Source organism: Bos grunniens, chromosome 4 (genome assembly GCF_055505025.1).
Source record: "Bos grunniens cultivar Pamir isolate PY7600 chromosome 4, Bosgru_T2T1.0, whole genome shotgun sequence".
NCBI lineage: Eukaryota > Metazoa > Chordata > Mammalia > Artiodactyla > Bovidae > Bos > Bos grunniens.
This window is the reverse complement of record NC_141168.1, coordinates 56,638,909-56,663,775: the sequence shown is the minus strand read 5'-3', so window position 1 is coordinate 56,663,775 and position 24,867 is coordinate 56,638,909. Positions and strand designations below refer to the sequence as shown.

Here is a 24,867-nt window from a genome sequence, read left to right as displayed (position 1 = left end):
GTTAATCAAAATGTCATTAGCACATTGTTTATAGAAATGCCACAATCTCAAGACATAAAACTTGGAGTGAAAAGTTACATTAAATTTAATGAACTCTGCAAATTTCATGTTTCATACACACACGACACACACACACACATATATATATGCGACTCTTCCCAAATTATATTTTTAAATGACAAGATGAGACTTATATTTCATTAATCCCAAAACACTAGTATCAAAAATGGGAAACGTGTATATTGCAATATGACACACCCAATATAAACTATTCTCTATTTGACCAGAGAGTGCCAACAACAAATGGGTTTTTAAATACTTGGAGATACTTAAAAGACCCAAGTTTCATTTGTTTACTTTCAAAACTTTCTAAGAGAAAGTGTAAAACCAAAACAAAACAATTTTATTTTAATATTCACGTTTTGAAATATATTATCTAAATTCCTCTGAATCTCTCTTGGTAATATAGACTCAAAAATACATAACTCTAGGAAAGTGATTGGACCAGGATTAAGATTGGCTCTGTTGTTTTGGTTGGCTTTTTATGCTCTGCTTCTTTTATTATTCCTACTTGTTTTAACATTTCTTTTATGTGAAAATAGTCCATATTTTTTCTCATTAAAAAAAATACTTTTACCTGACCCTGAGAAGAGAACTTAAAGTAATGCTTTTCACATGTCCAACTCAAACTGCAGGATTGGTGTTTTGTTTCTCCTTTTAATTTATAATAAAATTATACCCTTGTGAAGCCCAAAGTAAGATAATATTGAGTTATACAAAACTCAGGAACTGAAAATATCATCAGCCTCTGAGTCACTAGAAATCAGCATACCACAGGCTACACTCCATTTGGATGGCTAATTAACTACAAACATAAATTATCTCACTGGGCTGCAAATGACTACATTTTTAGTAATAAAGTGGTAACTCATGTACTGCTCTGGTTTCCTTTAAAAGAAGCACCTAAAATTTTTTCAGGGATATTAGAAGTTAATAAATGATCACTCTAAACTTCAATGTTCTTCTAAAGGCCTAAGATCACTACCTGAAGAAATATATGATCCTTTCTTAGAGTTTAAAGAAAAAAACTAGATAGCACTGTCTGTGAAACACACTAACAAAAGTATTACCTTAAACAGGACATATTTTTCAGAAGCTGTAATATACAAATTAAGCACAAAGACTAGTATGTTAAAGAGCAATGCTGTTTTTAAAAAATGACTTTAATTAAGCCTGGGGGAGAAAATCAACAGGTACAAAATACTATCTATATACAAAATAATATAAATTTTACAATGAATACTATAATAGAAAGCTGAAAATGAGATACCTTGTGATTTGTTAACATTTTTGATGACTTTCTGAAGTTCTTTCAACTCCATATCAAGTTCATCATAGTTTAGTTCTCTAGATTCAACTTTTGGAGCTTGGAACAAAGAAGGATCTGTCCCCAGGTATGAACACTGCAAATGACCATCATCACTCAGAGTGACTATCACTCCCTTTAAATCACTTTTAAAAAAAAAAAGGAAGAGAAAATGAGACATAATTAAAAATGTTTAATGGATTTAGACGTGACCAACTACATTTTCATTCAATTCAGCTTCAACATACCATTAAGAAAATGGAGGAGGCCGTGAAAAGAAATGTGGGCCCTTCTTTTTTCCTTTTGTTTCTCTCTACCCTTGGGACGTATGCTCCCCCTCCCTCCCCAGGTCACTCACCATGGCTTCCTTCACGTGCTCTCCTCAAGGAGCTCTCTGGTCTGTTCTCTCTCCCTTCACTTTTAGATAGAAGTCTCCCTTTCTCTCACTTTCTAGCTCTTTCCCCATCACTCTTATCATCCTGATTATCTCTTTTCCTCCCCACCCTTTCACTCTTTCTTTCTCTCTTAAAGTCTCCCTTATCTCTGTTATTCTCTAGAAACAGCCATAATATATAAATTATCGATAACTTAAGCATAAATGTTTAATAATAAAAGTTGTATGTTTTCCTGAACTTACTATAGAAGTAGATGAAATGATACTATTTGCTTCTTCCCCATCCTGAGCAGAGGGAAAGAAACTCAATATTGTCATGAGCCATTTTGAACTGATATATAATGACTTTGTTTGTTGTGTTTTCTGGCTTTTGATTTTTACAAAAGTTTTCCAACCCTGTTATAAAAGTTATTAATCAAAAACAACAGAAAACTTGAGAGACACAATAACTTGAAAAAAAAATGTGGTTATTCATCTGAAGAAAAGGAGTTAGGATATATATAAGGGTCTAGGACTCATTCAGAACAAATAAGAATTTTTTAATTCTTTTGGTCATGAAAAAATGTAGCTCATTAAACTAAAAGTTCAGCTTGACTAAGAGTAAACACTGTCATTGCTCAATCCATCCCATAAGGTGGCCACCAGCAACTTTACCATCTGCTTTAAACGCAATATTCCTACAAAATCTTTCTCCAGGACTTATACATAATTCTGTACTGTGACCTCATAATAATAAGAATAATAAATAGATTGGTATTTATAATAATAATAATAAATAGATTGGTAATAATAATAAAAAAATAGATTAGTATCTCTGATTCAACAGATTAAAAAACTAGCTAAAAACTAAAAGGATACTTAGGTTCTAGCTCTACCTCTGCCCAGTGTAGTTGTGCCAACTTGGTCAAGTCTTCCTAAATGCTCTTATTTCTGAAATGAGAAGGTGAAAGTAGGTGATCCTCAAAGGTCTTTAAGTCGAACAAACTTGTTCTGCCAATCTAGCTCAGAAAATAAATACTCCCAAATAAAATTATTTTCCTAAAATAAAATGTTTTCACCCCTACAGAACCTCTGGACCTGACCTTTTCTTTTCAGGCAACTGAAGCCACCGAGTGGCCACAGAAATCTCAACTTCCAGCTCAGGCAAACTCATTTCAAGAGGGCAAACCTCTGTCCCTATTGAGTTCGTCTGTCCCCAATCTACTCAGACCTACTAAAGTTTGGAAACACAATAAGTCCTAAGGAAACACTAGGAAACTAAAAGGCAGAGGTTCTCAGACAATGTGGTAATCATCAACTCTTTGAGTCCAGAAGGGTTATATCCATTTCATCTTCACCCTTTGAGTGGTCCATTATAAAGGAAACCTAGCATGAGCCAATATAAGTCTACCTTACTATCCAAATTTACTTGGTCTTTGAACTGGATAGCTTATTAGAGAATCAGTTACATCCCACTGTTTTAGATGGCAAAAAGCAATAATTTAAACCCAGGGATTTATCTAAAAATTTATCTGAACCTATTAAGTTTCTGAGTTCAGACACAGTTTGATACTGGTATATACACATATTTTCTTCAGTGTCTCAAAAAGAAAAAATTCCTTACTGATGTTTTGAGGTATTCAAAAGGAAAAGAGAGGAGCCAGGATCTTTCCTTACTGGAAGAGCTTACCAAGGGTCTCCAGAATGCCTTCACACTAAATTATAAAACTTAAGCAATTTACTTTTTTCTTATCAATGGCATTAGAGCCATTACATACAATTTGGATCAAATAACAAAAATTTAGAAAAGCTGAATTCATTTAACATTGCATGTTTTATTCCATAGGAATACTAATACAAGCTCTAAAAACTTTAGAATAAATGAGTGAAATTTCTGTCTATGATGGGACAGACAGTTTGACACAGGCCTATAGTACTACTTAATATATAAGTAATGTCATCACTCGTTATGTTAAACACAAATGAAAAATTTTAATATACATATATATCATTTCTAAAGTTAAGCCAAACTTAAGTATAAAGCCCAAATTAAATAGAAAACCAAGATTTTTTTTAATATCTTGATTTTTTTACATAAAAAAAATCAAGATTTTTAAAAAATCTTTCTACTTAAAAAATATCTTCTTACACAATATTTATTGTCCATGTGACAATGTGTAAAGTGTTTTGAGTGACAGAATTTTATGCTGGAAGATGTCATCAAGTAAACCAAGTATTGTGTACCCCATTACTTACACATTTAAAGTAGAGTTAACACTGCCAAATTAAGTCTCAGGATTATTACTGGTCCTTGAAATACATCAGCTAAACCAAGGAACCAGAATAATGTATTTTATGAGGACTCAAGGTCAGAGATGTTATATTACTAGGACATAATAATTTTGTGATTTTAGCAATGGAGCATGAAATTAAACAATAGAGCTAGCTCAGGAATCTGAAAGTAATTGTTTCATCATTCAGTAAACAGATCCTGGCCCTAACAATACATTCAAACAAAATTCCAGATGGATTTTAAAAGTTAAATTTAAAAATATGAAACTACAAAAATATTTATCTGCCCTTGAGATGGAAAGAACTTTGCTGTGAAAAAGCAATAGAGGAAACTACAAAGCAAAGGATCTCTAAATTAAACCACAAAAAAGTTTTAAACTTGTTATATGCTTTAAAAATAACATCATGGTAAAAAGAACAAAAGACAAACAAACTGGGGGAAACCTTGGCAACCAACGTAAAATATATGATTTAAGTTGAACTGTATGAAGTTGTGGATATTCACTGTTTTTGACCTATAAAATTTTTTTTATATATTTCATCTAACATGTAAAGAACTCTTACAAATCAATGAAAATATGAGTACATCCCCAAAGAAAAAGATCAAAGGGAATATACAATTCACTTGAATCAGCTACTTAAAAGTTGAGTAATCTATGGAATTAAAACCTTCATCTAGTTCTTTTTCTGACAAGGCCAAGCTATAAAATTAAAAATCTGAAAGTACTTGAAATACTCAAAAAAATAAAAATGAACACTTTCTTTTACTAATATGATAAAAACAAATGAATAATAGCTTTAAAAACAAATGAAGAGAACATGCATTGAATCAAATGGTTTCTTGTCCAGCTGCACCTTGTGCAAAATAGAAATATTTCAAGCTTTCAAATCTTCAGCGTGGTTTTTATTATGAGATATAGATATCACAGAAATCTTTAAAACTTAAATACTACTTATTGTACTCAATTTTTACTCTGCCTCAATACAGAGCACGTGATTTAAAGGCAGTTCCCTTACCCATAGCAGGCGGACTCAGTGGAGGCAGTCCTTCCTTAGCCCCAACAGGCTAGACTTGATCACTTGATCATATTTTGAGTCACTTTGTAATCATTTGTTTAAGATACATTTATTAAGCATCTGCTATACCAGAGTTACAAAGGCAAATAAGATATGGTGCTGACTCCATAAAAAAAAAAATTCTGGTCTAATTGCAAAGGAAAAACCTATTTAAAAAAATAGCAATTGCAACAGAACATGTCAGATGCTATATGAAGAGTGCAGTATAATGACCATACATGTAACAGCAGAGCAAGTCTTCACTGGGCAAAGGATGCAGAATCTAGATCCTGAGTTATAAGTAGATTCTCAGAGATTTAAAAAGGAAAAAGTGAACAGACTAAAGGCAGAGGACTCTGGCCTTGGTGAACTCTTTCTATCCCATGACTTTAAATACCCTTTTTGTGCCAGCTCCATTTATATCTCCAAACAGACATCTCACCCGAAGTCAAACTGTGTACATCCAGTGGCGTACTTGGTATCTCCACTTGGAAGGCGAATAGACATCTAAAGCTGGACATGGCTACAACTGAGCTCCTGATTTTGGCTGCTTCCCTCCAATTTAAATGTTATTCCTTAAGCCTTTCATCTTTCCAAGAAAAGGAAATGTATTACACAAGCAGTGAAACTAAGAAGCTCAAAGCGGTTAGATTGAAGAAAATTAAGAGGGATATAGAAATTACATGGGCTTCCTAGGTAGCTCAGTGATAATCTGCCTGCCAAACCAGGAGACACAGGTCCCATCACTGGGTCGGGAAGATCCCCTAGAGAAGGGAGTGGCAATCCACTCCAGTATTCTTGCCTGGGAAATCCCATAGACAGAGGAGCCTGGCAGGCTACAGTCCATCGTGTCACAAAGACTCAGACACGACTTAGTGACTAAACAATAACAACAGAATTACATAGAGTAAAATCTTACAGGCTCTTATAAACTCTGTTTAAAATTGTGAATTTTATACTTAAAAAATAAGAAATTACAAAAGGTTTTAAAGTAGAAGAGAGAGAAGCAGCAAGATCTGATTTATCTTTGACAAAGATCTATTCTAATTGCTTGTGGAGAGACCGTGGGGGTGGGAGGCGGGGGCTGAGGTGGGGGGTTAATACAGGAAGGACAGGCAAGGACAATGAGAATGAAGAAAGGGAAAGATAAAAACATATTTAGAAATCACATTATCTCACTTAATCACCCCAGTAACCTTATGAAGAGAGGTTTCATATGCCTTCACTTTACAAAAAAAAAGAAGAAGAATGAAACCTTGGAAAAACAGAAAATAATAGAGACTGGTTACCAGGAGATAATAAGCACAGCTGCAAAAAGCTGCAGAATTTCTGGCATCAGATATGAAATTTCCATTTCTATATAGCTGCCCTCAGAAGGCAACAAATGACACTTCATACAAAATGATTTTTTAGAGTGGATTATATATTCAGCAAATATTAAATGCTAAGAAACAAAATGATTTGACATTTAACTAAGCTGTACTTTAAATGAAATACAGAAGAGCTTTTATTCAAACAAAATGCCTAAGTATTCAAGAGTCAAATATGGCAAATAAAAAACTAAAAGAGACAAATTCTCCAAGGTCATGTGAATGATATTTGTTTTAATCTACAAAATTAAATACAAAATGATTACAGTTAGATCCTCACATTGAGATTGGTGCAAAAGTAATTGCTATTTCAGACCGTGAATTTTAAATCATTATAACTAGGCTCAAATATATCTTTATTAATCAAAATAGGAATCATTATCATCACACATTTTTGCCAATGAGAAATGTTTGTTTATTCCTGTAGCATACAAATCTATGCTTTGGTAAAAATAGAAATATAAACCAATGGAACAAGATAGAAAGCCCTGAAATAAACCCATGCACCTATGGATACCTTATTTTTGACAAAGGAGACAAGAATACGCAATGGGGCAAAGACAGCCTCTTTAACAAGTGGTGCTGGGAAAACTGGACAGCTACATGTAAAAGAATGAAATTAGAACAATTCATAACCATACACAAAGATAAACTCAAAATGGATTGAAGACCTAAATGTAAGACCAGAAACTATAAAACTCTTAGAGGAAAGCATAGACAGAACAGCCTATGACATAAATCAAACTGATATCCTCTATGACCCACCTCCTAGAGTAATGGAAATAAACACAAAAGTAAACAAGTGGGACCTGATTAAACTTAAAACTTTTGCACAGCAAGGGAAACTATAAGCAAGGTAAAAAGACAACCCTCAGAATGGGAGAAAATAATAGCAAAGAAACAACTGACAAAGGATTAATTTCCAAAGCAGCTCATACAAGTCAATGCCAGAAAAACAACCAACCCAATCAAAAAGTGGGATAAAGACCTAAACAGACATTTCTCCAAAGAAGACATACATGGCTAACAAACACATGAAAAGATGCTCAACATCGCTTGTTATTAGAGAACTGCAAATCAAAACTACAATGAGATATATCCTCAAACCAGTCAGAACAGCCATCATCAAAAAGTCTACAACAATAAATGCTGGGGAGGGTGTGGAGAAAAAGGAACGCTCTTGCACTGTTGGTGAGAATGTAAATTGATACAGCCACTATGGAAGACAGTATGGAGATTCCTTAAAAAAAAAAATGGGGATAAAACCACCATGTGACCCAACAATCCCACTCCTAGGCAAATACCCTAAGGAAACCAAAATTGAAGAAAAACACATGTACCCCAACGTTCACTGCAGCACTATTTACAATAGCTAGAACACAGAAGCAACCTAGATGTCCATCAACAGATGAATAAAGAAGCTGTGGTATACATACAATGGAATAATACTCAGCTATAAAAAGGAATGACTTTGAATCAATTCTAATGAGACGGATGAACCTAGAACCTATTATACAGAGTGAAGTAAGTCAGAAAGAGAAAGATAAATGTAATATCCTAACACATATATATGGAATCTAGAAAGATGGTACCAAAGAATTTATTTGTATGACCACATTACTTTGCCAACAAAGGTCCGTCTACTCAAGGCTATGGTTTTTCCAGTAGTCATGTATGGATGTGAGAGTTGGACTATAAAGAAAGCTGAGCACCGAAGAACTGATGCTTTTGAACTGTAGTGTTGGAGAAGACTCTTGAGAGTCCCTTGGACTGCAAGGAGATCCAACCAGTCCATCCTAAAGGAGATCAGTCCTGGATGTTCTTTGGAAGGACTGATGTTGAAGCTAAAACTCCAATACTTTGGCCACCTGATGTGGAGAGCTGACTCATTTGAAAAGACCCTGATGCTGGGAAAGATTGAGGGCAGGAGGAGAAGGGGATGACGGAGGATGAGATGGTTGGATGGCATCACCGACACAATGGACATGGGTTTGGGTGGACTCCGGGAGTCGGTGATGGACAGGGAGGCCTAGCCTGCTGCGATTCATGGGGTCGCAAAGAGTCGGACATGACCGAGCGACTGAACTGAACTGAACTGAACTAAACTGACTAGATGGACCTTTGTTGGCAAAGTAATGTCTCTGCTTTTTAATATGCTGTCTAGCCTGGTGGGCTGCTGTCTATGGGGTCACACAGAGTCGGATACGACTGAAGCGACTTAGCAGCAGCAGCAGCTTGGCCATAACTTTCCTTCCAAGGAGTAAGCGTATTTTAATTTCATGGCTGCAGTCACCATCTGCAGTGATTTTGGAGCTCAGAAAAATAAAGTCAGCCACTGTTTCCACTGTTTCCCCATATATTTGCCATGAAGTGATGGGACCGGATGCCGTGATCTTAGTTTTCTGAATGTTGAGCTTGAAGCCAACTTTTTCACTCTCCTCTTTCACTTTCATCAAGAGGCTCTTTAGTTCTTCTTCACTTTCTGCCATAAGGGTGGTATCTTCTGCATATCTGAGGTTACTGATATTTCTCCTGGCAGTCTTGATTCCAGCTTGCGCTTCCTCCAGCCCAGCATTTTTCATGATGTACTCTGCATCTAAGTTAAATAAGTAGGGTGACAATATACAGCCTTGACGTACTCCTTTTCCTATTTGGAACCAGTCTGTTCTTCCATGTCCAGTTCTAACTGTTGCTTCCTGACCTGCATATAGGTTTCTCAAGAGGCAGGTCAGGTAGTCTGGTATTCCCATCTCTTTCAGAATTTTCCACAGTTTATTGTGATCCACACAGTCAAAGGCTTTGGCATAGTCAATAAAGCAGAAACAGATGTTTTTCTGGAACTCTTTTGCTTTTTCGATGATCCAGCGGATGTTGGCAATTTGATCTCTAGTTCCTCTGCCTTTTCTAAAACCAGCTTACATTATCATATGTAAAATAGATATCCAGTGGGAATTTGCTGTATGTCTCAGGGAACTCAAACAGAGGCTCTATATCAACTTAGAGGGCTGGGATGGGGAGGGAGATGGGAGGGAGGTTCTAGGTGGGGTGGACATAGGTATACCTATGGCTGATTCATGCTGAGGTTTGACAGAAAACAACAAAATTCTGTAAAGCAATTATCCTTCAATTAAAAATAAATTAATTTTTTAAAAAATCTGTTCTTCAGGATTCAAAAAACAGTTGGAAAGCAGTTTTTGCTGGTTGTAGAAGTGTTATTCCTGCAAAAAGTTGTCAAGGTGCTTGAAGAAGTGGTACTCAGTTGGTGAGAGATCAGGTGAATATGGCAGATGAGGAAAAACTTCATAGCCTAATTCATTCAACTTTTGAAGCGCTGGTTGTGGGATGTGCAGTCAGTATAGACACAGATGTTTAGGCACTCCACGATGTGTCATGGAGAACAATTGAGCCCTTCTCTGTTGATCAATGACAGCTGCAAGCACTGCAGTTTTCACTGAATCTTGATTGGCTGAGCATACTTCTCAGCTGTAATGGTTTTGCCAGGATTCAGAAAGTTATAGTGAATCAGACACCCCCAAACAGTGACCACAACTATTTTTCCTACAACTTTGGCTTTGGGAACTGCTTTGGAGCTTCTTCTTTGTCCAATCACTGAGCTGGTCATATCTGGTTATCATATAAAATCTACTTTTCATTGCATGTCACAATCTAATTGAGAAATAGTTTGCTGTTGCATAGAATAAGACAACACTTCAAAACGATGATTTTTTTGATTTGCAGTCAGCACAAGAGGTACCAATTTACTGAGCTCTTCACCTTCCCAATTTGCTTCAAATGCCAAATGACCAGAGAATGGTCAACACTGAGTTCTTCGGCAACTTCTCCTATAGTTATAAAAGGATGAGTTTCGGTGATCCTCAGTTGACCATTGTCAACTTCCAATGGTCGGCCAATGAACTCATCATCTTCAAGGCTCTTGTCTCTTTTGAAAAACTTATTGAACCACCACTGCACTGTATGTTCATTAGCAATTCCTGGGCCAAATATGTTGTTGATGTTGCAAGTTGTCTTTGCTACTTTATGATCCATTTTAAACTTGAATAAGAAAATCGTTCGAATTTGCTTTTTGTCTAACACCATTTCCATAGTCGAAATTACATATAAAATAAAACAGCATGCAGTAGTTCACTAGCAAGAAACATAAAGGAAGAAAAGTGCATTAAAATGATGTATAACAAAACCACATTTATTTAAGAATGTATTCCAATATCAAATGGCAAATTTTGACAATGCAAAACCGCAATTACTTTTGCACCAACCTAACAGCTGACAAAACCATTTGAAATTTAGTAGTAAAAGCATATTTGATAGCCATTTAGGAGCTGGTATTGTCAGCAGGTTCCAACTCTGAAGAATAAGATGAAATTTTAAATATCTTTGGATGAGAATTATCAACTGTAAACTATCTAAGTTATAAAGTAGATTCATAGGTATCTACAGAATCTAACAGGGATGTGGCTTTCTGGTTAGTTCTTATGAAGACTTTATGCCTTAAACAAAAGAGAAATAATTTTTATGCTAGAAATACTTCATATTATAATTGCTCTTATGGTTAAGCCAATTGTGGATTCTTTCATACCTTTGCCAAAATACTACTAAAACAGAAAACAAGAAGTAAGAAGGAGCATGCTATTCTTCTAGTCTTTTTACTATTTACCTCTCATTTCCAGAATTAATTCACATGTGATGTGTAAGCAAGGAAATGATGTCAGCAGAACTGTGAAGTTGATTCATACTGTTTTTCCTATCACCTGAATGTTTGAACTTCCAAGCAGTAGCAAAGAAATAAAGTACATGGCTATACACAATGCAGCATCATTCCACTATTCTTCGTGGCTCGGTTTGCAAATATGTCCTGGATTGAAAGTGCTTCTTACATGGTTCTCATGATCAGTGTGTATTTTGCTCTTGTTTTGTCCTCCACCCTTTCTTCAGATTATCATCATCTTTCTATTTTAAAGTAAAGTCCTATTTTAATATGATTGTTATTTGGGTTTGGTTTTTTTTTATTTGGTAGGTTTGATTAGATTTTGTTACTTTCTGGTGCTGTAATTAGAGCTGTATAAATTTTAAATGATCTGCCCCATGACAATTTATTTTTTACTTGTTTTTTAATGACATATAGTTGATTTACAATGTTGAGCCAATCCCTGAGGTACACCAAAGTAATTCAGTTTTTCACATATATACATTATGTTTTAATATTATTTTTCATTATGGCTTATCCCAGGAGATTGGGTATACTTCCCTATGCTATACAGTAAGACCTGATTGCTTATCCATTCTAAATGTGGCAATTTATTTTTATAGCCTCCTTATTGTTAACTTGTAATTTATTACATTATAACATACATAATTGTAATATTGGAGCCTTTGGGATTTGGAGAACAGGTGTGAAGAAATTCTAGTAAGAAGAAAATGAGAGAAGAAGAGGGAGAAAATTTAGACTATGTATGAGAAAGAACAAGCAGCCTGGATACAACATTCAGTGGATTAAATAAAGAGGAAAGAAACTCTTGTGAATAAAGCCATCTAAAGATCTTAAACTTTAATCCATATAATTACAGAACCAGTGAAGGCTTTTTAGCTAGTGAGTGACACCAGCAAAAATATGGTTTTAAAAGATGTATTCTAAAAGATGTTTAAAATAATTCTTACCAAAATGATCCATAAAGTAATGTAATCCAAATGAAAATCCCAGAAAGTTTTTTCTTTCTTTTTTTTTGTAGAAACTGACAAGCTGATTTCCACATTTCTATGAAAATGCCAAAAAGACTAGAATGGCAAAACAATAATGAAAAAAGAACAGAGATGGAGGGTTTTCATAATTTGACTTCAAGACACACTATAAATCTAGAGTAATCAAGACGATGCAGTATTGACATGAGGATAAATAGATCAATGGAACAAAAAGGAGACTCCAGAAACAAACCTACACTCATGCAGTCAACTGATTTTCAACAAAGATGCCAAAGGCATTTAATGGGGAAAGGAAAGTCTTTTTAATAAATGGTGTTTGAAGAACTGACTATCCATATGGAAACAATAAAACTCACAGTATACACAGAAATTAATTTGAGATGGATCACTGAACCAAACATAAGAGTTAAACCTATAAGCTTTAAAAAAAAAAAAAGTATAAGCGTTTTAAAGAAAATATAGAACAATATCTTCATGACCCGGAATAGACAAAAGATTTCTTAGGATGTAGATAGTAAAAATCATAAAAGAAAAATGACAAGTTAGATTTCATATTCAAAGCTTCTTATCAAAAGAACCCTTAAAAACACATAAAGAACTATTAAAATAAATGAAAACACACACATACAACAAACTCAACTGGGAAAAACCTCCACAGCCACTTTACAAAGTATAAAACTTGTCAACAAACTAAGAAAAATGCTCAATATTATTAGTCATTAGAGAAATGAAAATTAAAATCACTATTAGAAGACTTCCCAGGAGCCAACTCATTGGAAAACACCCTGATACTGAGAAAGACTGAGGACAAGAAGAGAAGGGAGCAACAGAGGATGAGACAGTTGGGTGGCATCATCGATTCAATGGACATGAGTTTGAGCAAACTCCAGGAGACAGTGTAGGACAGGGACGCATGGCATGCTGCAGTCCATGGGGTCGCAAAGAGTCGGACACGACTGAGAGACTGAGCAACAACAAATGCCACATTAACACTGATAACTGCTGAAGCTGGGCACTGGATACAAGGCAGTTCACAATACCGTCCACTTACTTTGTATATATTTAAGCATTTCCATAACAGAAAAGTTGGAGGGTTTAAAAAGAAGCAAATAAAATGCATACATAGATACACAAATATGTATAAAATGATACCAGCAACACTAAATACTTGTAGTGATAATGAATGCAATCTACCTTGACATGACCTGGGACCTGCCTCATACTTTAGCACCCATTCCCACCCTTATTCAACTTTCTCTTCCATCCTGCCCATTTCTCTTTATCAGTGTGGTAGATTGCAAATAGGGCCCAAATTTTCTCTGCTATATATCCACAGCTCTTGCAATGTGACTGTATAGCTTCTTTCATCAAGGATTGCAGTCTAGTCCCTCACCTCTTCAATCTGGACTAGACCTGTCTCTTGCTTAGGCTAAGAGAATAATGAGAGCCTCTTGGATTGATGGGCTAGAAACCCAATTATGTGTGTCCTTAAAAAAGACAAAAAAACGAAAAGTGACAGAGAAACAAAGAAAGAGATCAGGAAAAGACAGACGTGGAGAGACATTGGCATAATGTATCTACAAACCAGGGAACAGCAAGAATTGCCAGACAGAGCTGGGAGAGAAGCATGGAATACATTCTCCCTCAGGGCCTTTAAAAGGAAATATTCACTCACACCTTGATTTGGACTTCTGTCCATGGAAACTGTTAAATAATACATTTATATTTTTTTCTATTGTATATTGTCACCCTGCTTATTTAACTTACATACAGAGAACATCATGCAAAATGTCAGGCTGGATGAATCATAAACTAGAATCAAGATTGGCAGAAGAAATATCAATAACCTCAGATATGCAGATGATACCACTTTAATGGCAGAAAGTGAACAGGATCTAAAGAGCCTTTTGACAAAGGTCAAAGAGGAGAGTGAAAAAGTTGGCTTAAAGCTCAACATTCAAAAAACTAAGACCATGGCATCCTATCACTTCATGGCAAATAGATGGGGAAAATGTAGAAACAATGTCAGATTTCATTTTCCTGGGCTCCAAAATCACTGCAGATGGTGACTGCAGCCATGAAATTAAAAGACGCTTACTCCATTGGTAGCTTGATAGGGACTGCATTGAATCTATAGATTGCTTTGGGTAGTATACTCATTTTCATTATATTGATTCTTCCGATCCATGAACATGGTATATTTCTCCATCTATTTGTGTCATCTTTGATTTCTTTTACCAGTGTTTTATACTTTTCTATATATAGGTCTTTTGTTTTTTAAGGTAGATTTATTCCCAAGTATTTTATTCTTTTTGTTGCAATGGTGAATGGAATTGTTTCCTTAATTTCTCTTTCTGTTTTCTCATTGTTAGTGTATAGGAATGCAAGGGATTTCTATGTGTTAATTTTATATCCTGCAACTTTACAATATTCATTGATTAGCTCTAGTAATTTTTCAGAGAACTAGAATAATTTCACAATTTGTATGGAAATACAAAAAAAAAAAACAAAAAACCTCGAATGCCAAAGCAATCTTGAGAAAGAAGAATGGAACTGGAGGAATCAACCTATCTGGCTTCAAACTATACTACAAAGCTACAGTCATCAAGACAGGAAGGTACTGGCACAAAGACAGAAATATAGATTAATGGAACAAAATAGAAAGCCCAGAGACAAATCCACGCACCTATGGACACCTTATCTTTGACAAAGGAGGCAAGAATATACAATGGATTAAAGACAATCTCTTTAACAAGTGGTGCTGGGAAAATTTGTCAACCACTTGTAAAACAAGGAAACTAGAACACTTTCTAACACCATACACAAAAATAAACTCAAAATGGATTAAAGATCTAAATGTAAGACCAGAAACTATAAAACTCCTAGAAGAAAAGCACAGGCAAAACACTCTCTGACATAAATCATAGCAGGATACTCTATGACCCACCTCCCAGAGTAATGGAAATAAAAGCAAAAATAAACAAATGGAACCTAATTAAACGTAAAAGCTTTTGCACAACAAAAGAAACTATAAGCCGGGTGAAAAGACAGTCTTCAGAATGGGAGAAAATAATAGCAAATGAAGCAACTGACAAAGAATTAATCTCAAAAATATACAAGCAGCTCCTGCAGCTCAATTCCAGAACAATAGACGACCCAATCGAAAAATGGGCCAAAGAACTAAACAAACATTTCTCCAAAGACATCCAGATGGCTAACAAACACATGAAAAGATGCTCAACATCACTCATTATCAGAGAAATGCAAATCAAAACCACTATGAGGTACCATTTCACACCAGTCAGAATGGCTGCGATCCAAAAGTCTACAAATAATAAATGCTGGAGTGGGTGTAGAGAAAAGAGAACCCTCTTACACTGTTGGTGGGAATGCAAACTAGTGCAGCCACTATGGAGAACAGTCTAGAGATTCTTTTAAAAACTGGAAACAGAACTGCCATATGACCCAGCAATCCCACTGCTGGGCATATACACCAAGGAAACCAGAATTGAAAGAGACATATGTACCCCGATGTTCATCACAGCACTGTTTACAACAGCTAGGACATGGAAGCAACCTAGATGTCCATCGGCAGATGAATGGATAAGAAAGCTATACTACATATACACAATGGAATATTACTCAGCTATTAAAAAATGTATTTGAATCAGTTCTAATGAGGTGAATGAAACTGGAGCCTATTATAAAGAGTGAAGTAAGTCAGAAAAAAAAACACCAATACAGTATATTAACACATATATATGGAATTTAGAAAGATGGTAATGATGCAAGACAGCAAATGAGACACAGATGTAAAGAACAGACTTTTGGACTCCTGTGGGGAAAGGCAAGGGTGGGATGATTTGAGAGAACAGCACTGAAACATGTATATTACCATATGTGAAACAGATCGCTAGTCCAGGTTTGCTGCATGAGACAGGGTGCTCAGGGCCAGTGCACTGGGATAATCCTGAGGGAGGGGATGGGGAGGGAGGTGGGAGGGGGGTTCAGGATGGGGAACACATGTACACCCATGGCTGACTCATGTCAATGTGTGGCAAAAACCACTACAATGTTGTACAGTAATTAGCCTCCAATTAAAATAAATTGATTTTTTTTAAGAAAAAAAATATTAAAACACAATAAAATAAATAACAACAAAACAAAAAACAAAAAAAGACACACCTGCTCCTTGGAGAAATAGCTATGACAAACCTAGACAGTGTATTTAAAAGCAGATACATTACTTTGCTGACAAACGTCCGCATAGTCAATGCTACAGTTTTTCCAGTAGTCATGTATAGATGTAACTACTACTACTACTACTAAGTCGCTTCAGTCGTGTCCGACTCTGTGCGACACCATAGACCGGCAGCCCAACAGGCTCCCCCGTCCCTGGGATTCTCCAGGCAAGAACACTGGAGTGGGTTGCCATTTCCTTCTCCAATGCATGAAAGAGAAAAGTGAAAGTGAAGTCGCTCAGTCGTGTCCAACACTCAGCGACCCAATGGACATAGCCGACTAGGCTCCTCCATCCATGGGATTTTCCAGGCAAGAGTACTGGAGTGGGGTGCCATTGCCTTCTCCAATAGATATGACAGTTGGACTGTAAAGAAGGCTGAGTGCCAAAGAATTCATGCTTTCAAACTGTGGTGTTGGAGAAGACTCTTGAGAGTCCCTGAGACAGCAGGAGATCAAACCAGTCAATCCTAAAGGAAATCAACCCTGAATATTCATTGGAAGAACTGGTGCTGAAGCTGAAGCTCCAATACTTTGGCCACCTGATGCAAACAGCTGAATCATTTGAAAAGACCTTGATGCTGGGAAAGATTGAAGGCAGGAGAAGGGGAAGACAGAGGATGAGATGGTCGGGTGGCGTCACTGACTCAATAGACATGTTCAGTTCATTTCAGTCGCTCAGTAACATCAGACTCTTTGCAACCCCATGAACCACAGCACGACAGGCCTCCCTGTCCATCACCAACTCCCGGAGTTCACCCAAACTCATGTCCATTGAGTCTGTGATGCCATCCAACCATCTCATCCTCTGTTGTCCGCTTCTCCTCCTGCCCTCCATATTTCTCAGAATCAGGGTCTTTTTAAATGAGTCAGCTCTTCACATCAGGTGGCCAAAGTATTGGAGTTTCAGCTTCAACATCAGTCCTTCCAATGAACACCCAGGATTGACCTCCTTTAGAATGGACTGGTTGGATCTCCTTGCAGTCCAAGGGACTCTCAGAGTCTTCTCCAATACACCACAGTTCAAAAGCATCAATTCTTCAGCACTCAGCTTTCTTTATAGTCCAACTCTCACATCCATACATGACTACTGGAAAAACCACAGCCTGGATAAGATGGATCTTTGCTGACAAAGTAATGTCTCTGCTTTTTAATATGCTGTCTAGGTTGGTCATAACTTTCCTTACAAGGAGTACGCATCTTTTAATTTCATGGCTGCAATCACCATCTGCAGTGATTTTGGAGCCCAAAAAAATAAAGTCAGCCACTGTTTCCCCATCTGTTTGCCACAAAGTGATGGGATCGGATGCCATGATCTTAGTTTTCTGAATGTTGAGCTTTAAGCCAACTTTTTCACTTTCATCAAGAGGCTCTTTAGTTCTTCTTCACTTTCTGCCATAAGTTTGAGCAAATTCTGAGAGGTGGTAAAAGACAGGGAAGCCTGGTGTGCTGCAGTTCATTGAGTTGCAGAGTCAGACACAACTTAGCAACTGAATAACAACAAAATTGTATTTAAATACCAAGTTTGTTGGAATTTGTTACAGTATCCCCAGCTAAGCAATACACAAGTACCAAGCAGAAAAATCATCCAGCTAAATCCAGCTCAAAACTGAAAATGTTGTTGTTCAGTCAGTCATATTCAACTCTGTGACCCCATGCACTGCAGCACACCAGGCTCCCCTGGTGTGCTTCACTATCTTCCAGAGTTTGTTCAAACTCATGCCCATTGAGTCAGTGATGCCATCCAACCATCTCATCCTCCGTCGTCCCCTTCTCCTCCTGCCTTCAATCTTCTCCAGCACCAGAGTCTTTCCCAAGGAGTTAGTTCTTCACATCAGGTGGCCAAAGTACTGAAGCTTCTGCTTCAGTATCAATCCTTCCAATGAACATTTAGGATTGATTTCCTTTAAGATTGACTGGTTTGATCTCCTTGCAATCCAAGGGACTCTCAAGAGTCTCTCTTTCTCCAGAAACACAGAAAGCATCAATTCTTTGGCACTTAGCCTTCTTTATGATCCAACTCTCACATCCCGTACATGTCTACTGGAAAAACCATGGCTTTGACTATACAGGCCTTTGTCAGCATAGTGATGTTTCTACTTTTTAATATGCTGTCTAGGTTCATCATAGTTTTTCTTCCAAGGAGCAAGCGTCTTTTAATTTTGTGGCTCCAGTCACCATCTGCAGTGATTTTGGAGCCCAAGAAAATAAAGTTTGTCACTGTTTCCATTGTTTCCCCATCTATTTTCCATGAAGTGATGGAATCAGATGCCATGATCTTTGTTTTTTGAATGTTGAATTTCAGGCCAGCTTTTTTACTCTCCTCTTTCACTTTCATCAAGAGGCTCTTTAGTTCCTCTTCACTCTCTGCCATTAGGTTGGTGTCATCTGCATATCTGAAGCTACTGATATTTCTCCCAGCAATCTTGATTCCAGCTTGTGCTTCATTCAATCTGGCATTTCTCATGATGTACTCTTCATGTAAGGTAAATAAGCAGGGTGACAATATACAGTCTTGATGTACTCCTTTCTGAATTTTGAAGCAGTCCGTTGTTTCATGTCCAGTTCCAACTGTTGCTTCTTGACCTGCATTCAGGTTTCTCAGGAGGCAGTTAAAGTGGTCTGGTATTTCCATGTCTTTAAGCTACTAAATTGTGAGAGGATTTGCTACATAGCAAAGCTAATTGACACAATCAACCTTGGAAATACTCATTCTTTTTTTTAAAAGTATCTCTTCCAAAGCCAATCTTATCACCTTCATAAAAACTGACTACCTTATTATACCTGATAAATGATATTTCTATAAAAGCACTACAAAATGTTATAGCATTACTTTAAATTTTTTCCTGATTGTCACCTTTGACCACATTGTTAACTCCCTAATGGCAAGCATTATATAACATTGAATTTGTAACCCTCAATGCCAGACACAATGACTTCATCTATATGAAATTTTCAAAAAGAATTCAAAATTCACCTATACTACTACTACTACGTCACTTCAGTGGTGTCCAACTCTGTGCGACCCCATAGACAGCAGCCCACCAGGCTCCCCCATCCCTGGGATTCTCCAGGCAAGAACACTGGAGTGGGTTGCCATTTCCTTCTCCAATGAATGAAAGTGCAAAGTAAAAGTAAAATCGCTCAGTTGTGTCTGACTCCTAGCGACCCCATGGACTGCAGAGCACCAGGCTCCTCCATCCATGGGATTTTCCAGGCAAGAGTATTGGAGTGGGGTGCCATTGCCTTTTCCTTCACTTATAGTACTCAGTTATAAGCAAATACAAAAACATTACAACATTTCAATGTACCAATCAATAATTATAGATTAACAAGTAAATGTAGAAGACCTCTGTAATGTCCATAATACTTTAAATGGAACCCTTGAGATCAATATAAGACAAAACCAACTTTATCTACAATTATCTAATATCCCTTCATTATTCCTTCTAATCATCAAAAAATAAGGCAATGCCAAAAGGGGTGTGAAGATAGAGTACGCATGTGGTAGCTCTAACCTGGCACTGAGTCTTGAACAAATGAATGCCAAGAAAACTAGTATGCAAATATATTCTTTCCCGAGGAAAAGAAGGTTTTCTAAAGTAAAAGTTCAAGGCGATGAATCTTTCCATAAATAAAACTAGATGTTGGAGTCTTTCCCTGATGTATGAAAGAAGACATGATCTGGTGCCATAATTTTCTAATGTACTAAGCCTTTACTGGAATTAAGTCAGGCCTTAAGGAAACCACCTGTGTATTTTTAGCTCTTATGTGTTGAGGAGTTACTTTTGCAAGTTTTAAAAATAATTAGGCCTTGTTTGTCCCTCTCTGTATGACCATCTCTCAGGCAAAGCTTCATATCAATACATTTGACATACACAGTTCATACTGAATACAAAATCTGGGAGCTAAAGGAATCAACCCTAGAACCTAAGTTTCCTCGTTCACATACAGGATTTTCTTTTTTTTTTTTTTTTTTTGCCGATCTTTCCATACTGACGTCCCACAAATGGAACATTTAAAACAATTTTAAGGTGTAACTTGAGGTTTGTGTAAATGGTTTTCAGTTATTATTGCTATCCATAATTAGCCTCAATAATCAAGAGCTAGATTATTTAATAGAAGAGACATGGTAATTAGAATACCCAAGAAAGGACAAGTAAAATGGGGGAGCCAAGGCCAGAGTCCACAGACATCATAATAGAAATAACTCTGCAAAGAGAAGTTGTCACATCAAACTGCAGAAATTACAAAGGTTGTAGTTGGGTAGAATGAACAAAATACCTTTTTGCAGTAAAGAAATTTCTAAGCATCAAAAACTCAGACATGAGCCTGTTCTTTCAAACCTAACTCTTACTAGACTTGCTAGAAAGTCAACACAAGACTGCTAAATCTGGTTAATTATGTTCACAAGACTAAAAAGGTAAATTACTAACCAGGAAAAAAAAAGACTTGACTTCTAGAAGGGCCTATTTTGCACTGGGGAAGCAAAATATGTTTATAAGGACATGACTCAACTCTAACTCCTTCATTATTGAAAAATAAGTATGTATTTAGAACTTGCTGTATCTATACATCATTCTAGATGTTATAGACAGATGGTCAGGTTACACTGGTCATTATCCTCAAAGAATGTAAAGTACTGTGGCAATTACAGATATGCAAATCAAACAAGAATGTATGAAATGTACGAGGCATGCACTAATGGGTGATGGACAAAGTGAAAGAACATCAAAATCAGACCGTGACCAGAGAGAGTGCTTTCTAAAAGAGAAAATACAAGCAGAAATTGGATAAGAAAAGAAACAGGGCAATCCAATAAAATTCTCCTTAAAGAGCACGCACACATGTGTGCATATATGCACACACACACACACGGGCACATACACACACACATGCCCTGCCCAGGGTACAGGACATTCAGTAAGTGTTTTAACTAAAGCCAGCACCAAACAGATATTCAACAAATATCTATTTCAGTCTCAATGTAGCAGTGATGGTTCTCAAGGTGAAAATACCAGTGAAGAAATGACAAAGAAATCTCTGTTCTCTAGGAGCTCACATGCTGGTAAAGAGAGGAAAAGTAATGAACAAAAGAAATGACTATATAATAAGTTCAAAGATGACAGGTGCTGCAGAGAAAAAATAAGAAGGTAAAGTAAGACTCAAATTGGACCTAGGGAAAGGCATGATTTGTATAGGCTAGGGAGGGCATCCAGAACAGTGGAACAGCGTAAGTTGTCACCTGTCTCTATCAGTCAGAAAGTGTATTTCTCCCCAAGAGTATTCATGTGGAAAAGTGGTTCATGATAAAAATTAAAGATGATAAAAATTCAATAACTTTGAAAGAAATGCAAGAAGGCAAAGTGGTTATCTGAGGAGGCCTTACAAATAGCTGAGAAAAGAAGAGAAGCAAAAGGTAAAGGAGAAAGCAAAAAATATACCCAATTGAATGCAGACTTCCAGAACAGCAAGGAGAGATAAGAAAGCCTTCTTAAGTGAACAATGCAAACAAATAGAGGAAAAGAATAGAATAGGAAAAACTGGAGATGTCTTCAAGAAAATTGGAGATACCAAGGGAACATTTCATGCAAAGATGGGCACCATAAAGGAAAGAAACAGCAAGGAACTAACTGATGAAAGCAGAAGAGATTAAGAAGAGGTGACAAGAATGCACAGAACTGTACAAAAAGGTCTTAATGACCCACCTAACCATGATGATGTGGTCACTCACCTAGAGCCAGACATCCTGGAGTGTGAAGTCAAGTGGGCCTTAGGAAGCGTTACTATGAAAAAAAGTAGCAGAGATGATAGAATTCCAGCTGAGCTATTTCAAATTCCAAAATATGATGCTGTAAAAGTGCTGCACTCAATATGCCAGCAAATTTGGAAAACTCAGCAGTGGCCACAGGATTAGAAAAGGTCAGTTTTCATTCCAATCCCAAAGGCAATGCCAAAGAATGTTCAAACTATGTACAACTGTACTCATTTCACATACTAGCAAGGTAGTGCTCAAAATCCTTCAAGCTAAGCCTTAGCAGTATGTGAACTGAGAACTTCCAGATGTACAAGCTGGATTTAGAAAAGGCAAAGGCACCAGATATCAAATTGCAAACATTCGTTGGGTCATGGAGAAAGCAAGGGGATTCCAGGAAAACATCTATTTCTGCTTCATTGACTATGCTAAAGCCTTTGTCTGTGTGGATCACAACAAACTCTGAAAAATTCTCAAAGAGATGAGAATACCAGACATTTTCTGCCTCCTGAGAAACCTGTATGCAGATCAAGAAGCAACAGTTAGAACTGAACATGAAACAATGAACTGGCTCAAATTGAGAAAGGAGTACGTCAAGGCTGTATATTGTCACTCTGCTTATTTAACTTATATGCAGAGTACATCACACAAAATGACAGGCTGGATGAATCACAAGCTGGAAACAAGATCGCCAGGAGAAATATCAGTAACCTCAGATATGCAGATGATACCACTCTAATGGCAGAAAATAAAGAGGAACTAAAGAGGAAGTTGAAAGAGGAGAGTGCAAAAGCTGACCTAAAACTCAACATTCAAAAAACTAGGATCAGGACTATGGTCCTGTCACTTCATGGCAAACAGAGGGAGAAAAAATGGAAACAGTGAACAATTTCATTTTCTTGGGCTTCAAAATTAGTATAGACGGTGACTGCAGCCATGAAATTAAAACACTTGCTCCTTGGAAGAAAAGCTATGACAAACCTAGACAGCGTATTAAAAACCAAGAGACATCAGGTTGCCAACAAAGTAGACAAAGCCATAGTTTTTCCAGTAGTCATGTAAAGATGTGAGAGATGAACCATAAAGAGGGTTGAGCACCAAAGAATTGATGCTTTCAAATTATGGTGCTTGAGAGTCCTGTGGACAGCAAGGAGATCAAACCAGTTAATCCTAAAGGAAATCAACCTTGAATATTCATTGGAAGAACTGATGCTGAAGCTGAGGCTCCAATACTTTGGCCACCTGATGGGAAGAGATGACTCACTGGAAAAGACCCTGATGCTGTCAAAGATTGAGGGCAGGAAGAGAAAGTGACAACAGAGGATGAGATAGTTGGATGGCATCACAGACTCAATGAACATGAGTTTGAGCAAACTCTGGGAGATAATGAAGGACAAGGAAGCCTGGTGTGCTACAGTGCATGGGGTTGCAGTGTCAGACACAACTTAGCGACTGAATAACAACTAACACTACTCACATCTCTCTTCTTCCCACTCTCCATTAACTCTAAATTTGTTCGATTAGCTATTATCTCTGTGCTCACAACTGCCAATCTCACTCCTAGCCTGTAATCTCAAATATATGTGGCCAAATCACTTCTGAGTATTTTCACTTCAATTACATTAACTTGAACATGTATCAGTCTTTTAAGTTTAAAAAGAACTTTTGCACACATTTATTTCCACCTACGAACATCAACACCTTAAATTTAATACACTGATAACTAAACTTTTCTTTCTCATAAACCTGGTCCCTTTCCAACCTCTCCATCTCTTTCAATATCACTACAATCAGACCTTTGCTGCTGCTGTTGCTGCTAAGTCGCTTCAGTCGTGCCCGACTCTGTGCGACCCCATAGACCTGCAGCCCAACAGGCTCCACCGTCCCTGGGATTCTCCAGGCAAGAATACTGGAGTGGGTTGCCATTTACTTCTCCAATGCATGAAAGTGAAAAGTGAAAGTGAAGTCGCTCAGTTGTGTCCGACTCTTAGCGACCCCATGGACTGCAGCCCACCAGGCTCCTCCATCCATGAGATTTTCCAGGCAAGAGTACTGGAGTGGGGTGCCACTGCCTTCTCAGAATCAGACCTTTAGTGAACAACAAAATCTTATGGTTAGACACCTTAGCAGAAGCATCCAGTTAAAGCAAAGAATTCTGAAAACTCACTGATGTGTATTTTCTAACCTACTTTACTCCTGCCTGAAAGTTTAGACTAATCTTGACAAATCAACTTCTAAATTTCCTTTTAGAATTCCCTTTAGGCAATTTAACCTTAATTCTGGCCTCACTTTCTTCTCGAGGGAGAATGGAGCAAGCATTCTGTGATGAGCTGCATCCTCCAACTCCAGTCCTTCCTAACTTGATTCCATGTTTCCCCACAGATGCTACATGTGGTCCTTGTGGTCTTTGTGAAGCATACAGTTAGCTAGTTGCCTAAGCTGCTGAGAACACCCAACCAACAGCATTCTGTCACTTTATCTTTTACCAGTCAGAAGACATTCATTCACTTGTACATCTTCCGTTCCCACCCTGCTAGACATATTATATACTCCAATGAACACATGTACTTCATTACCACCTGGCTTCTGACTTTTCTTTTCCTTCAGTGATTAAGGCCATTCTGCAGATCTGTTAACAATATCTAGCAATTGGTTTGTTTTACAACTTCATTTTGGTAGAATATAAAGTGATGTTATT

At 37.1% G+C, this 24,867-nt stretch overlaps 1 protein-coding gene across 16 annotated transcripts in view; it reads right to left on the bottom strand.

The window, feature by feature from the left end:
- BBS9 (Bardet-Biedl syndrome 9) overlaps positions 1–24,867 on the bottom strand; it is a 481,107-nt gene that overhangs the window by 283,633 nt on the left and 172,607 nt on the right. For all 16 annotated transcript variants that reach the window (XM_086396500.1, XM_086396501.1, XM_086396502.1 and 13 more), the window contains one exon: positions 1,331–1,512. In XM_086396500.1, the coding sequence (XP_086252626.1) occupies positions 1,331–1,512 (182 nt within the window). The remainder of the gene's footprint in view (positions 1–1,330; positions 1,513–24,867) is intronic.